The sequence below is a fragment of the Heterodontus francisci genome, chromosome 13 (genome assembly GCF_036365525.1).
Source record: "Heterodontus francisci isolate sHetFra1 chromosome 13, sHetFra1.hap1, whole genome shotgun sequence".
Lineage (NCBI taxonomy): Eukaryota > Metazoa > Chordata > Chondrichthyes > Heterodontiformes > Heterodontidae > Heterodontus > Heterodontus francisci.
Window position 1 is genome coordinate 112,015,795 of NC_090383.1, and position 17,218 is coordinate 112,033,012.

The window sequence follows — 17,218 nt, forward strand, 5'->3', positions numbered from 1 at the left end:
GTGAAGTGGAGTGACCTTGCTGAGATTTCTGGAGGCAGCTTGGTTTAAATCATCAGGTGGCACATTAACTGTTGGGTATTCTACTGATTGCAGCTCACCTGTTGAGGGATAAGAATTAGTGTGCTGCTATAGAATTAAATTACTTGTGACAACTTAGAGGCAGTCCTCCAAATAGTCAGTTGATTCCTAACTTGCTTAATGCATCTGTGCGCAGCTGTTTGTGTAGTGTTAACTGGTCCCCGGTAGCAGCCTGGAAGGACCCTGTAGCATGGCAGTTAAGGGTGGTCCTAACTACCACTGACACGGTGATTGGACCTACAAGTTACACTCTGTGAATATGATTTAGAACCTACACAACATACCCTGTGTCTGTGATGCTTGTTAATAATTTGCATGCATGTTGTATAAGTTCTACATTTAACAGCTTGTCAGATATTATCTGTGTTTATGGCGATTCCATGGAGACCATTTTAAACATAATTTTGTTATTTCTGCACAAACCTGATTAGATGTTCCAATATCCTGATAACCACTGATTAACATTATACAATAGAGGTGTATGTATTACACAGTTACATGGGACTTGTGTGAATTAAGAGTTGTATTGCCGAAGACTAGCTTTGGGAGTCAAAATCTTTACCCTACTCAACAAACAAAAGCAACATAGGCACAGCTGCTTCAGGATTTTAACTCCAGATAATGAAAGGCTGTCTCATCTTCAAAGTAAATATTTTTCACTGTCTCCTTTTCAGAATTGCCTGTTCTGAAATTGGTAATAGTGATAGTAAAAAGATAGTTGAGAAAATTTGTTAATCTGTAGAACTTCAACAATATATAATGCAAGACCGTAAAACATCACAGTTCAAGAATTACATTGGGAAAATATTGTGTAGATAATTCAGAATAACACTGTTACGACCAGGTGAGCAATATATCTACGGGTCTTTTGCTGTCTGTACCTGGTCTTATTGTAACAGGGTTTAATTTTAAACATGTGTTTTGAGCTCTGCCATTATGAATCCTTGTTCACAACTTTCCAATTATAAGGCAAAGAAATGAGCACAGACAGGCTTTCCTTGGTTTAAAGAACATGAAATTTATTAAACCTTAAACTTAAAACCAAATATGGTTCACGCCTATGGATATACGACATGCCCACGCTAGCATGCACACGCGATATAAACATGCAAATGGACAGAAAAGAGAAGAAAAGATGAGTAGAACAGTTTGAGGTAATATCTTGTTACTGTTTCTCTAGCTCGCTGTAGTCCTTGATTGAAGATATGGTCTTGCGTTTCGTTGGGGCCGAGTAGTCGTCTTAAAACCTTGTTCACGTAGGAAAATCTTTCCTTCCTTCCTTCCCTCCCTCATTCCGTGAGAAGAGATGAAGGCGGGCAGGCAGGAGAGGAGATGTTCTCAGTCCATGAGTACATGGCGTTCTGAGTTCAAATCCTTGTTGGAAGTTCAAATTTAAAACTCCGGCCAGCTATGTCATGTGACTAAAACTGGTTTGACCACTTCCGTGTATTGGGGAAGCAACTGTTGGGGTCCCCATTGTTTCAACATTCTCTGGTACTGTGCAAATGTGCTTCCAGACAGGGCTTGCAATGTTAAGTTTCTGTTCGTGTGGTGAAATAATGTGTGCCTCAGTCTTAGCAGATAGCGGGGTTTGCCTGACAACACATAATTCAGATTAGTATCCCCATTAGTATCATGCAACTTTACAGTGCAGAAACCAGCCATTCTACCCTTTTTAACTTTCTTTTCAAGGCAATTCGCATTCCCTTCTCACTGGGTCCATGTATCAACATTGTCTCACTTGAAGTCCCACTCGAGAGACATGAACATATAATCTACTCTGACACTTCAGTGCACCACATTACACTGTCAGAGGTGCTGTCTTTTGGGTGGGATGTTAAACTGAGGCCCCCATCATCCCTTTCCAGTGGATGTAAAAGATCCCAGGGCACTATCCAAAGGAGAGCTGGCTTGGTGTCCTGGCAAACCTTTATCCATCAACCAGCTTCATTGAAAAAAACATTATCTGGTCATGTATCTCACTGCTGTTTGTTTGTGAGGCCTTGCTGTGTGCAAATTGGTTGCCATATTTCCTACATTACAACAGTGACTACTCTTGATTGGCTGTGAGTGCTTTGGGACATTCGATGGTCTTAAAAGACATTGAACTTACAGTTTCTGCATTCATTCTTTCTTTCCTTTTGTAGATTACAGACAGGTTGCTTGAAATATCGCAAACGAAAACTGGAGTGTTCAACGTATTAATTACTCACTGCTGCCAAACGTGGTTGCCTGCTGTTTACACTGCTAAAAGTTTCCATCAAGATTCTTTCACAAGTGCTGAAAACCATGTAGATCTTTTTGTAGAGGCTTGTCTATTTGGACCTGTTTTTAGGAAGGATCAGAGGTAAAATGGAGTAAAACATTAAAATGTGCTGTGTCTTCACGTTAATGTCAATTTTAATCTTGGGTTTTTTGTTATTTTACGAAATTTCTGCTCTTTGCAGGTAGTTATTGAAAATCTGAAAAGTTGAAAGTCTGCAGTATATAATTACTTTAGTTTTTCAATTGTGTTATCAAATGTGAATTAGAAAATTTCTACTATACATTGTCACAAGCTGGATCTGAATTTTTTTTTATGTATACTAAATTTCTCGGTTTTCAAGGGCTTAAAGTGTCAATTCTTTTTTTGTCTAGGTTAATTCAAGATGTACATATCTATATAGAACTACTGGGAGACGAATGTGCAGCCAACAGAGCCACTGAATGGTAGGGGAATAGCTGGTTTCTGAATTAGTTGCAGGAATGGGCAGAGTTGATTTTGTATGAGGGGAGAAAAATGATTCATGATCTTGTAACATGCTCACGCAGTGTGATCCATGCACAAAACAAGGATACACTCTCAGTTCTCAAACAAGTAGCCTGCAGTCACCAATATTGTACAGAATGGCAGGTGAAAAAGGACTATTATTTTGTGTTCTTTCTAGCTTTTGATTTCAGTATTCCAAGTGTAAAATATTTAGTTAGTTTTAAGCTCATCCCATCACTTTTATTGCACTGCTTTCAGCTAACTTGAATTTGCTGCTTTTTTGTTTCTGCTGCTGCTTGTGTGGTTTGGTTGTTCATCGATTCTGAATTTGCTTAAATACTGTTTGCACAATCTGCCAACAGTACCTTGAATTTGAGAGCAGGAAGCGAATAACATTTGGTAAAATAAGTAAAATTTATTTGGAGAACCTCTTAGCATGTTGCTTGCAGATAAAAAGGATTAAGTATTCAGAGCCCAAGCATCTCTTAAAGTATCTCTTGTGAATACCTTCATCCCATGATGTGTCCAGGCTGGACTGTTTAGGGTAAGTCCCAGTACTGTGGGCCATCAGCAACAGCAGAATTGTATTCAACCACAATCTGTAATCTCCTGGCCTGGCATATCCCCCCACTCTACCATTACCATCAAGCTGGGGGACCAACCCTGGTTCAATGAAGAATGCAGCACCAGGCGTAACTAAAAATGAGGTGTCAGCCTTGTGAAGCTACAACACAGGACTACTTGCATGCCAGATGCCGAAGCAACATGCAATAGACAGGGCTAAGCGATCCCACAACCAACAGGTCAGATCGAAGCTCTGCAGTCCTGCCACATCCAGTCGTGCATGGTGGTGAACAAGTGAACAACTGACAGGAGAATAAAATAAAAGCAAAATACTGCAGATGCTGGAAATCTGAAATAAAAACAAGAAATGCTGGAAATACTCAGCAGGTCTGGCAGCATCTGTGGAGAGAGAAAGCAGAGGTAATGTTTCAGGTCAGTGATTGGAGTTCTGATGAAGGGTCACTGACCTGAAACGTTAACTCTGCTTTCTCTCCACAGATGCTGCCAGACCTGCTGAGTATTTCCAGCATTTCTTGTTGTCATAACTGACAGCAGGAGGTGGCTCCACAAATATCCCCATCTTCAATGATGGGGGAGCCCAGCACATCAGTGCAAAAGGCAAGGCTGAAGTATTTGCATCCATCTTCAGCCGGAGGTACTAAGTGGATGATCCATCTCGGCCTCCTCCTGAGGTCCCCAGCATCACAGAAGCCAGTCTTCAGCCAATCCGATTCACTTCACATGATATCAAGAAACGGCTGAAGGCACTAGATACTGCAAAGGCTCTGGGCCCTGACAATATTCCGGCAATAGTACTGAAGACTTGTGCTCCAGAACTAGCCAAGCTGTTCCAGCTACAACACTGGCATCTAGCCGGCAATGTGAATATTGCCCAGGTATGTCCTGTGTACAAAACGCAGGACAAATCCAACCTGGCCAATTACAGCACTGTCAGTCTACTCCTCATCAGCAAAGTGATGGAAGGGATCGCTGACAGTGCTATCAAGCGGCACTTGCTCAGCAATAACCTGCTCACTGAAGCTGGATATGGGTTCCCCCAGAGCCACTCAGCTCTTGACCTCATTGCAGTCTTGGTCCAAACATGGACAAATGAGCTGAACTCCAGAGCTGAGGTGAGAGTGACTGCCCTTGACATCAAGGCACCTGACTGAGTATGGCATCAAGGAGCCCTAGCAAAATTGGAATCAGGAGAAAATTCTCCACTGGTTGGAGTTATACCTAGCAAAAAGGAAGATAGTTGTGGTGGTTGGAGGTCAATCATCTCAATCCCAGGACATTAATGCAGGAGTTCCTCAGGGTAGTGTCCTAGGCCCAACCATCTTCAGCTGCTTCATCATAAGGTCAGAAATGGGGATGTTTGCTGATGATTGCACAATGTTCAGCACCATTTGCGACTCTTCAGATACAGAAGCAGCCCATAAACATATGCAGCAGGACCTGGACAACATCCAGTCTTGGGCTGATAAATGGCAACCAACATTCACATCACACAAGTGCCAGGCAATGACCATCTCAAACGAGAGAGAATTGAACCATCTCCCCTTGACATTCAATGACATTAAGATCACTGAATCCCCCACTATCAACATCCTAGGGGGTCACAATTGACCAGAAACTGAACTGGACCAGCCATTTGCGAAGGGGAAGCTGTTTCCAATGGCATTCCACAGGGCTCTGTGTTGATTGGGAAATTTGTCAATGACACAAAAATTGGCCGTGTAGTTGATCGTGGATAGCTGTAGACTCCAGAATGATATCAATGGTTTGGTTGAGTGGGTGGAAAAGTGGCGAATGGAATTCAATCCAGAGAAGTGAGATAATGCACTTGGGGAGGGAAAATAGAGCGAGGGAATACACAATAAATGGGAGGATATTGAGAGGGTGAGAAGAAGTGAGACCTTGGAGTGCATATCCACAGGTCCCCGAAGGTGGCAGGACTGGGAGATAGAGTGAAGAAGGCATATGGAATGTTTTTCTTTTATTGGCCAGGGAATAGAATACAAAAGCAGGGATGTAATGCTGGAACAGTATAAAATGCTGGTTAGGCCACAGCTGGAGTATTGTGTACAGTTCTGGTCACCACATTACAGAAAGGACATAATTGCTCTGGAGAGAGTACAGAGGAGATTTACAAGAATGCTGCCAGGGCTTGGAAGTTGCAGCTATGAGGAAAGGTTAGATTGGCTATCTAGACTCTATCTTTTCGCCGCTGTCCAGTCTCTTCCCACCTACATCTGTGACTCTTCTGACGCCCTACGTCATTTTGACAATTTCCAGTTTCCTGGTCCCAACCGCTTCCTCTTCACTATGGACGTCCAATCGCTCTACACCTCCATCCCCCACCAGGATGGTTTGAGGGCTCTCTGCTTCTTCCTGGAACAGAGGCCCAACCAGTCCCCATCCATCACCACCCTCCTCTCACATTGAAAAACTTCTCCTTCAACTCCACGCGCTTCCTTCAAGTAAAAGGTGTCTCTATGTGTCCTAGTTACGCCTGTCTTTTTGTGGGATATGTCGAGCATTCTTTGTTCCAGTCCTACTTAGGCCCCCTCCCCCAACTCTTTTCCCGGGACATTGATGACTGTATCGGTGCCGTTTCCTGCTCCCGCCCCGAACTGGAAAACTTTATCAACTTTGCTTCCAATTTCCACCCTTCCCTCACCTTTTACATGGTCCATCTCTGACACTTCCCTTCTCTGTCTCCATCTCTGGGGATAGGTTGTCTACTAATATCCATTATAAGCCCACCGACTCCCACAGCTACCTCAACTGCACTTCTTCACACCCTACCTCCTGTAAGGACTCCATTCCATTCTCCCAGTTTCTCCGTCTCCGACGCATCTGCTCTGATGATGCTACCTTCCATGACTGTGCTTCTGGTATGACCTCCTTTTTCCTCAACCGAGGATTCCCCCCACTGTTGTTGACAGGGCCCTCAACTGTGACAGGGTTCCCCTTGTTCTCACTTTCCACCCCATCAGCCTCCATATCCAAAAGATCATCCTCCGTCATTTCCGCCACCTCCAGCGTGATGCCACTACCAAACGCATCTTCCCCTCCCTTCCCCTGTCAGCATTCCAAAGGGATTATTCCCTCCACGACACCCTGGTCCACTCCTCCATTACCCCCACCACCTCGTCCCCGTCCCATGGCACCTTCCCCTGCAATCGCAGGAGGTGTAATACCTGCCCTTTTACCTCCTCTCTCCTCACTATCCCAGGCCCCAAACACTCCTTTCAGGTGAAGCAGCGATTTACTTGTACTTCTTTCAATGTAGTATACTATATTCACTGCTCACAATGTGGTCTCCTCTACATTGGGGAGACCAAGCGCAGACTGGGTGACCGCTTTGCGGAACACCTCTGCTCAGTCCGCAAGCAGGACCCTGAGCTTCTGGTTGCTTGCCATTTCAACACTTTTTTTTTTTTTTTTCCCCCCCCACCTGCTCTCATGCTCACCTCTCTGTCCTGGGATTGCTGCAGTGTTCCAGTGAACATCAACGCAAGCTCGAGGAACAGCATCTCATCTACCAATTAGGCCTGCCGGACTGAACATTGAGTTTAATAATCTCAGAGCATGATAGCCCCCCCATTTTACTTTCATTTTTAGTTATTCTTTTTTTTTTACATTTTTTACAACCTTTTATTTGCATTTATTTCATTTCATAGTTTGTTCAGTTTGCTTGCCCACTATTTTTTATCATGTTTGCACTTGCTGCTGTTCAATATTTAGTCTGTTAATACCTTATCTGTACTAATGCTTTGTCTTTCAACACACCATTAACATATCGTTTGCCTTTGCTCCATGACCTTTTGGTCAGCTATGTGGCCTGGTCCAATCTACACCACCTCCTTTGTTATCTCTTGCCCCACCCCCACCTCACTTGCTTATAACCTGTGACATTTTTAATATTTGTCAGTTCCGAAGGAGGGTCACTGACCCGAAACATTAACTCTGCTTCTCTTTTCACAGATGCTGCCAGACCTGCTGAGTGGTTCCAGCATTTCTTGTTTTTATTTCAGATTTCCAGCATCCGCAGTATTTTTCTTTTCTATTAGATTGGCTAGGGTTGTATTCCTTACAACAGAGGAGGCTGAGGGGTGACTTAACTGAGGTGTACAAAATTGAGGGGTCTAGATAGAGTAGACAGGAAGGACCTGTTTCCCCTAGCGGAGAGGTCAATTACCAGGGGCACAGAATTAAGGTGATTGGTGGAAGGATTAGAGGGGTCATGAGGAAAAACTTTTTCACCCAGAGGGTGGTGGGTGTCTGGAATTCACTGCCAGGAACGGTGGTGAAGGCAGAAACCCTCAATTCTTTTAAAAGGTATCTGGACATGCACCTGTAGTGCTGTAACCTGCAGGGCTGTAGAGCAGGTGCTGGAAGGTGAGATCAGATTGGGCGGCTAGTTTTTTCAGCCGGCACAGACACCAATGGGCTGAATGGCCTTGTGACGTAATCCTTCTATGGTTCTACATAAATGCCATGGCTACCAGAGCAGTTCAGAGGCTGGGAATTCTGCAGCGGGTAACACCTGACTCCCCAAAGCCTGTCCTCCATCTACAAGGCACAAGTCAGGAGTGTGATGGAATACTCTCCACTTGTCTGGATGGGTGCAGCTCCAACAACACTCAAGAAGCTCGACACCATCCAGGACAAAGCAGTCCACTTGATTGGCACCCCATCCATCGCCTTCAGCATTCACTCCTTCCACCACCGCCTCACTGGCAGCAGTGTATACCATCTACAAGATGCACTGTAGCAAATCACCAAAGCTCCTTCGACAGCACCTTCCAAACCCATTACCCATACCACCTAGAAGGACAAGGGCAGCAGATGCATGGGAACACCACCACCTGCAAGCTTTCCTCCAAACCACACCATCCTGATTTGGAACTAATATCGCCATTCCTTTGCCGTCGCTGGGTCAAAATCCTGGAACTCCCTTCCTAAGAGCACTGTTCGTGTACCTACACCCCAAGGACTGCAGCAGTTCAAAAAGGCAGCTCACCACCACTTTCTTGAGCATTTAGGGATGGGTAATAAATGCTGGCATAGCCAGCGATGCCCACATCCCCGAACGAATGGAAAAAAAACCTCGTGCACTTTTGACATTAATAGGGAGAACCATGGAAGTATGTTGCTTTGCAACACCATCATTCTTTGCATCACCACATTTCTGGTATTGTCACTGATAAAGAATGCCTTGCAGTACATGTGACAATGCACCTGGGCTGGGGAACTGGTCTTATGCTCCCTGCTTACTCTCCAGCAGGTAGCCGGCCTGCTAGTTGACCAGTCCCTTCTGTTTTTCTATTTCTATCTATATGGCGCTCCCCTACATTGTGACAGCTCTGGACCTCACTGTTCACATCTCTTTCTGTTGCTCTTTCTGCAAGTTTCTTATTTCCTCTCTCCTGTAAGTCTCACAATCTACCTCTACACTTCTTAGGTGTTTCTTTGATTCACTTTTTTTTTTAAGGCTCAAGGCATGTAGCAACATGATAGATGTGTCGGATGTGGATCGTGCAATCTGAGCTGAGAGCTCGGCAACTGGTGCAACTAAGAGCTAAACAGACTAAGAGAACATTGCAAAGGAAAGTGAGTCTAATCTCATAAATTAAAAGAACATCCCTGGATTGGAGCTGTACATGGGAGGGGAGGGGTGCCAGGGGAACGCAGGCTCAAATGGAAGAGTTAGGAAGGAGTTGGGTCTTGAGGGTGAATGGTTGGGGAGGCATTTGGGTTGGCATTTTAGACTGAAGCTCAGCGGGAGGAATGCATGATTGGGCTTTACCCAGTACAGCTCTGCAGGGATTGGATTGCAGTACAATTTGAAAAAAAAAAAAGCAGTGAGCCTCTGGTTTCTGGGAACTGCTTCTCCCAATAATCAGATTGCAATAATGGCACCCTTTGCATGCTGATTGAAGGAATGTGTCGTGCACTTCCAATGGATCAATTAGATTGATAGATTGAGACCGCTTCAGCACATGACAGGCATTTATTGTTCTAATCACGAGAAAGTGTCACTGCTTCAAATTCAGTTTTTTTTTATATTTCGAAATCCCAAAGTTAAAACTGTCTCACTTTCCAGGAATTATCTACCCTTTAATAGACTCTGGGCAGATTTGGTCAAAGCATAAGATTACATGCTTGCCGGTGTTTTGTTTGCATGAGGCAACAAGAAAATTTCCCATCTTGCCTGCACAGGATTCGATGCTTGGTCAGCATCATCTATCTTACACCGAGATTGCACCAAGTGTGTTGCATTAAGGACATCTTCCCTGCTTCCCAACCTAGATCACCTTTAATTATTACTGAAACCTCTTGTTTACATTTAAGGTCTTTCTTATACAGGGAAAAATAAATATGTTCATTCTAATCTGGGCAAGACTGAAATGCACATGACCGCATAACTTGAGAAAGTGCCCCATGAAAAAGTAATTTGTCTTGTAACAGAGATACTTAATAGTCGTAAATTATAATTAAGCTTAAGGAGTTGTTAACCATATAACCAGGGAGTGCTTAATAGGGGGCTTAACCATTAGTTCTTGTTACTTCCACATAAATATATTTCTCCGAAGTGTTAAGAACTGTATACCTGTGGGGAAATCCAGCTTCTCCATCTCATGTGGATGAGGCGAGCATCAATGACTCTTATTTGGATTGTGATTAATTGTCCGCAGTGGCAGCATAACTGTGTGGCCTGTAATCGTATTTTGCAACTTTGCACTTTAAAAAAAAAAACATATTTAGAAACTAAAATATGCACCAATTTTATTTTAACAATCTTCTAATTTTTTTGGTGCAATTTTCAGAGTCATTGCTTGTTGTTTTTCTTAAAACATTTATTTTAACCAAAAATTTGAAAAGTAGTGAAGGAGAACCACAAGTGGTTTCATAGTTGACCATTAGCCAGAACGCACTGGATGAAGGAGCAGCAATCATACGTAATCCTTTACACATATCTTCTGACGGTTGGGTTAGAACAACATTAGCAGGCACCTGAGAGCTGGTCATTGATCAGGGTGCACACTTGGCACAGATGACGTTTGGCTTGGAGAGGTCACATGAAAACAAATGGAGAACAGGAATTGGAAAGTAAATGCTCTCAGAAATACCCGTGTATTATTTTTCTTAAGTCTGGAATCATTATTTAACATTTTTATGAACCATTATTATCTGGATGGTACTTACTAACTACTAAAAATAGCTTGTTTTTTCATTTTGCATCTTGCAGTGAAAACCGAGATGATCAATCTGTGCGGATTTGGGCCATTAACTTCCTCTGCCAATTGAATGGATCAAATTCATTACACAAGAAATTCATGGAGAATGTTGTCAGCAAACTCCTTGAGAAGGTAATAATTTATCTTCTGATATCTTCCTAGGACAAGTAGCACTGGCATAACATTTTTACATGTGACAGTGATTCATAACTGAGTAAGTAAGATAAATTCTGGCACTTTGTTTTGGTCACACAAGAACTAAAGTGTGGTTCAGCATGATGGCAGAAATTACCTTGACAGTGCTAATTTGAGAAATTGAATATTATATCTAGCAATTCTACATTACATTTGGTATGTGTGTTTCATTAAAAACAGATATTGAAATACCTGTCGCTCCCTTTGGCAGTGCTGTGATGGACTTTTTCAATGTTAATAGTGTCATGTTCGGTGGCAATAATGGCTGCTATTTTGTAATTAGAATATATCCCCCTGTGATGGCTTAGTGTGGTCTCCAGGTTCCCACAAATCACTCCATGTTTTGTGACTTTTTTCAACCAGCATTGATTTTCTCAACTGAAACTGCTAATGTCCAAAATAAAGTTTTAAACACTTTTTTTTTAAAGAAACATTTTTTTTCCACAATCATAGGGTCAATTTTATTCAATGAATTGTGGTATCTTCTTTCAACACATTCTTTAAAGATTTTTATTCAGAGGCCTCAGCCACAGCCTTCATGTTTTTGCCCAGTGTTGAGTTTGGATTATGCAGTTTTAACATATGCAGGGCTGGATTTTACTAACCCCTCGGCGTGTGGATCGTGGCGGGGAGGCCCGTGAAATGCTTCCAGGAGCGATCCACCACGATGCCGAGAAGGCCCGCCGGATATTAGCGGCGACTGCGGTGGGGCCTTCATTAAAGTATGGAAATCGGGTTACTTAAAATGCAAATGAACTTAGCTACTGCCGGCAGCCAGCCCACGCCGATTTTACGGCTGTCGATCGCAACTCACGAGCCTTCAAAACTCCGTACTGAGTTCCGAAGCAAGAATCTGGTGGGAAGGGGGGGAAGACTAAAATTATCAGGGTGGGAAGGGGATGAAGGGCAAATGTTATGAGGTTGCGGGGGGGAGGGTGTGGGGGAAGTTTGCAATGTCAATAAAGTGTTTTAGGGCCACCGACCCTGAATAAAGACATTGGGGGGTGGTGTGAAAGGGCCTGCAGGTTTCAAAAAAAATTTAAAATGAGGTGAAAATGAATTCCTCTTTAAATATTAAAATTTCAAATCTCGGCTTGAAGCCCTTTAAAAATGGCGTCTGCCCGGTGGCGCTGGATACCGTTGCCAGGGATGCGGCAGCAGCCCCCACCATTTAAATGAGCCCTCCGTGCATGATATCGCAGGGGTTCAGCGGCGGCTGCTCAGTGTGGACAGGCCGCCGACTTCAAAGTGCGCTGCCGCAGTGTGCGGCGCGCAAATAAAATTCAGCCCGCGATGTGGCTAATTTCTCTGACTCATCAGTACTATTCAGTTAGCTATACTGATGGAATATCTTTAGAGCCATAGAGTCATTATGGTACAGGAATAGGCCATTCGGCCCATTGAGTCCATGTTGGCTCTCCGTAGAGCAATCCAGTCAGTTCCAGTACTTTCTATTTATAGCTTTATTGAAATAAGTCACAAACGAAAGGGAAAATTCTAAAAACTTCATTGTAGTAGTTATATTGAGTCATTTTTAAAGAGAAACTGTATTTGTGAAAAAATTAGAAAAATTGACAGTTCTTATTACGTGTTCTGTAAACATCAGAAAGTACATTGAGTTGAGATAGGAAGAGAGACTGACTTAACGCATAAGTTTGAATTTTGAAGCCAACTAATTATCCATCTGTTCTTTGCTAACTGTTTAAAAAGTAATTGCTAATTTTTTACACTTGAGAAAGACTTACACCTCTGGCACACAGCGAGATAGACATGGGCCAAGAAATAGGCTGACGCTGCACCACTTTTCTAGGTGCCAAAGCATCCAATTTAGCAGGCAGCATTAGCATTCACATTTTGCACCAGAAGTGCACTGCACACCATTTTGATAAAGCCAAAAAAAGAGACGATGAGGGCTTACACTTGAAACAAGTGTTAGGCCCTTTGCATATGCAAGTAAGGGACCTGTAATAGCAGTTTGAGTACCATGTCCTACATTGGCTCCACACTATAGGAAGGCTTTTAAGGTCTCCGAGATGGCACAATGAATAAGTATAAATGTGAAGAAAAATTGGGTTATTCATTAAAACAATGCAGATTTCCAGCAATGTGATAGGTTTAATATTCTGAAAGGATGGGACAGAGCTGAGAGAAGCAGACTGTTTGTTTGTTTCTTGTGATTGAGGAGCCTAGAATGAGTGGCCATGTTTAAATCTAAGAGATTTAGAACAGAGCATGAGAAACTTCTTTATACGCAAAGAACTGTGAAGCTGTGAAATTCTCTTCTGGGGCTGGTAGTTGAGGCAGAAACAACAGCAACATTCAAGATTGGGTTCAAACCCATGTCTTCAGCTTAAACAAGGGAAATTGCAGAGGTATGAAGAAAGAGTTGTCTAAAGCGGGCTAGGAAAATGGACTACAGGAAAACTACAGTGGCAGACATTTAAGCAGATATTTCATAACACTCAGCAAGCATTTGTTCCGGTCAGAAGGAAGGACTCGATGAGAACGATGAACCACCTGTGGATAACAAAGGAAGTTAAGGAGAGTATCAAATCAAGAACAAAGGCATACAAAGCGGTGAAAGCTAGTGGTAGGCTAGAGGATTGGGAATTTTTTTAGAAACCAGCAGCGAATGACTTTTTTAAAAAAGTCATAATAAAGAGGGAGAAAATTGATTGAAAGCAAATTGGCAAGAAATATAAAATCAAACAGTAAGAGTATGGGTATATAAAAAGGAAGAGAATAGCTAAAGTAAGTGTGGAACCCTTCGAGAATGAGACTGGGGAATTAATAACAGGGAACAGGGAAATGGCAGATAATTTAAACCAATATTTTGCATTGGTCTTCACAGTGGAGGACACTATAAACATCACCACAACAACAGTAGATGAGCAAGGTGTAAATGGGAGGGAGGAACTGGTAACAATCTCTCTCACGAGGGTAAAGGTGCTGGCCAAACTGATGGGACTAAAGGCAGACAAGTCGCCAGGACCTGATGGCCTGCATCCAAGGGTTTTAAAAGAAGTGGCTGCAGAGATAGTGGAGGCATTGGTCATAATTATACCAAAACTCACTGGATTCCAGTGGGGTACCAGAGGATTGGAAAACCGCTATTCAAGAAAGGATGGAGACAGAAAGCAGGAAACTACAGACCAATTACTTTAACATCTGTCATTGGGAAAATGCTAGATTCCATTATTAAGGATGAAATAGCAGGACATTTAGAAAAACATAATGCAATCAAACAGAGTCAACATGGTTTTATGAAAGGGAAATCATGTTTGACAAATTTGTTAGAGTTCTTTGAGGATACAACAAGCAGAGTGGATAAAGGTGAACCAGTAGATGTAGTGTGTTTGGATTTTCAGAAGGCGTTTGATAAAGTGCCACATAAAAGGTTATTACACAAAGTAAGAGCTATGGGTATTAGAGGTAATGTGTTGGCATGGATTGAGGGTTGGCTAACGCACACTAGGCAGAGAGTCGGGATCATTGGGTCTTTTTCAGTTTGGAAAGCCGTAACTAGTGGGGTGCCACAAGGATCGGTCCTAGGACCTCAACTATTTACTATTTATATTAATGACTTGGAGGAAGGGACCGAGTGTAGTGTATCCAAATTTGCTGACAATACAAAAATAGGTGGGAAGGCATGTTGTGATGAGGACACAAAGAATCTGCAAAGGGATATAGATTGGTTAAGTGAATGACCAAAAAGTTGGCAGATGGTGTTCAATGTGGGAAAGTGTGAGGTCATCCACTTTGGTTGGGAAAAATAAAAAGGCAGGTTATGAGCGGCGAGAGTGGGAACAGGCGAGAGGAGACGGGGATAAAAAGAGCCGAGAGCAGCGGCGGTGAGAGCGGGAACAGGCGAGAGGAGCTGGGAGGTAAAAGGAGCCGAGGCCTGAGACCAGAAGCAGCAGCGAGAGCAGCGGCAGCGAGAGCACTCTGTTCTGTTCTGTGGACCTGTTTGACCAGCAAAAATCGAAGTGTGACGTCACAGGAGAGCCGATAAGTGATTGGTGGGTATTTGTTTCTTCCGTGTCTCTTGTGGTTTTTTTTAATAGTTTTGGCCAAGTCATTTAAATCGGGCGATGTCATGACAGGTTAAGTGTACACTTAAATAGTTCTTTTTTGAAATACTGAGATCCAAATTAATTAAATAGAATAGAGATGGCTGGGTAGGCGATGTGTTGCAGCTGTAGTATGTGGGAGCTGGTGGACGCCAGTGCGATCTGCAGAGGGATATAGATAGGTTAAGTGAATGGGCAAAAACCTGGCAGATGGTGTACAATGTGGGAAAGTGTGAGGTCATCCACTTTGGTAGAAAGAATAAAAAGGCAGATTATTATTTAGATGGAGGAAGACTACAAAATACTGCAGTACAGAGGGATCTGGGTTTTCTTGTGCATGAAACACAAAAGGTTAGCATGCAGGTGCAACAAGTGATTAGCGAGGCAATTGGAATTTTGGCCTTTATTGCTGGGAGTTTAGAGTTTAAAAATAGGGAATTCTTGTTACAACTGTACAGGGTGTTGGTGAGGCCACACCTGGAGTACTGCGTACAGTTTTGGTCCCCATACTTAAGGAAGGATATACTAGCATTGGAGGCAGTTCAGAAAAGGTTCACTAGGCTGATTCCTGGGATGAAGGGGTTGTCTTATCAAGAACGGCTAAATGGGTTAGGCCTTTATTCATTGGAGTTTAGAAGAATGCGAGGTGATCTTATTGGAACATATAAGATTGTAAGGGGGTTTGACAGGGTAGATGCTGAGATGATGTTTCCACTAGTGGGGGGATCTCAAACTAGGGGACATAGTTACAGAATAAGGGGGTATACATTTAAAACTGAGATGCAAAGGAATTTCTTCTGAGGATGGTGAGTCTCTGGAATTCTCTGCCTCAGAGTTGTGGAGGCTAGGTCACTAGATGTATTTAAGGAGGAGATAGATAGATTTTTGAAATCTCGGAGTCGAGGGTTAGGCAGAGCAGGCCAGAAAGAGGAGTTGAGACCTGGTAAAGATCAGCCATGATCTTATTGAATGGTGGGGCAGGCTTGAGGGGCTGAATGGCCTACTCCTGCTCCTATTTATGTTCTTGTATAGCTGGATGAAAAAAATGGGGATAGGGATATGAGCAGGTGATTTAAAGACTATCTGCTTATGTGAAAGGTAAATCTTAGTTGTGATGAATGTCCTGTTTCCATACCGGAAACACAACACAGAGAAGGAATACTAGCATGCATTTATATCGGTAAATGATACCACAAGAGATCAACTACTAGAGTTTATGTTGCCAACATTTGTTCACCTATGTTGTTCCTCACACTGACAATTGAATGGATGATGGTGTTTTTTGGATTTATTGCAAGTTTTAAATATCGAAGTATTTGCAAATGTACAATTTTATCATGGAGGCGATCGATGACTTTGCAAAGAATTACATCATCTTTTCTGCTCTTATGTTTTATGCTATGTATTTTCAGAACGTGCAGTTTAGGAGTGAGATTTGATCAAAAGGAGTGCTCCAAATTGAAAGTCTATTTACATTACAATGACGCCTCTCGAATGTGGGATTTTATTTTTTGCAAGGGTGTTTAACTAGTATTCAGCACATATTTGAACAAAATAGTATTGCTTATCTTTTTCAGATATAATGCTAGAATTCTTAATCTATACCTCTTCAGTATCTGCCACATATCACTATTGCATCTATTCACAGGATGAAGAGCTGAGGAACACCAAAGGTCGATACTATGTGAACTCCATGCTGCATCGGCTAAAGAACAGAATTTGGCAGACGCTACTTGTACTGTTTCCTCAAATGGACCAGGTAGAAATATTATAAGCAAGTGACTGTAATTTACATTCACAAGGACACAAAAATTAATTGGCCATAAGTCATTTTAATCTTTCTAAATTTTAGTATGTGAGAATAGCATTTCTTCTTACTTAAAATAAAAGCAAAATACTGCAGATGCTGGAAATCTGAAATAAAAACAAAGTGCTGGAAATACTCAGCAGGTCAGGCAGCATTTGTGGAGAGAGAAGCAGAGTTAACACTGCAGTTCTGTGACCTTTTTATCACCTTTCACAGACCTGAAACGTTAACTCTGCTTCTGTCTCCACAGATGCTGCCTGACCTGAGTATTCCCTGCACTTTGTTTGTGTTTCTTTTTATTTTTTTCAATACCGCATTCCCCACTTGAAGACTAAACCACTTTTCAGACTGTTTGTTTATTGTCGATTTGTTTCTCTGGTAGTTCTGATTGTTGGGCGAGATAGCACTGATGATTGTATGGTGTTTATACTTGAAAACACAAACTTACTTTATCGGAGAATTATTTGTGCTGAATTTAAAATTCACGCAAAATAAAAGTTTTGAG

The 17,218-nt window shown here is 42.5% G+C and overlaps 1 protein-coding gene across 4 annotated transcripts in view; it reads left to right on the plus strand.

The window, feature by feature from the left end:
• The window catches only part of tarbp1 (TAR (HIV-1) RNA binding protein 1), a 179,748-nt gene that overhangs the window by 69,889 nt on the left and 92,641 nt on the right, over positions 1-17,218 (plus strand). For all 4 annotated transcript variants that reach the window (XM_068045439.1, XM_068045440.1, XM_068045441.1 and 1 more), the window contains 4 exons: positions 2,226-2,425; positions 2,716-2,787; positions 10,653-10,773; positions 16,555-16,665. In XM_068045439.1, coding sequence (XP_067901540.1) covers positions 2,226-2,425; positions 2,716-2,787; positions 10,653-10,773; positions 16,555-16,665 — 504 coding nt within the window. The remainder of the gene's footprint in view (positions 1-2,225; positions 2,426-2,715; positions 2,788-10,652; positions 10,774-16,554; positions 16,666-17,218) is intronic.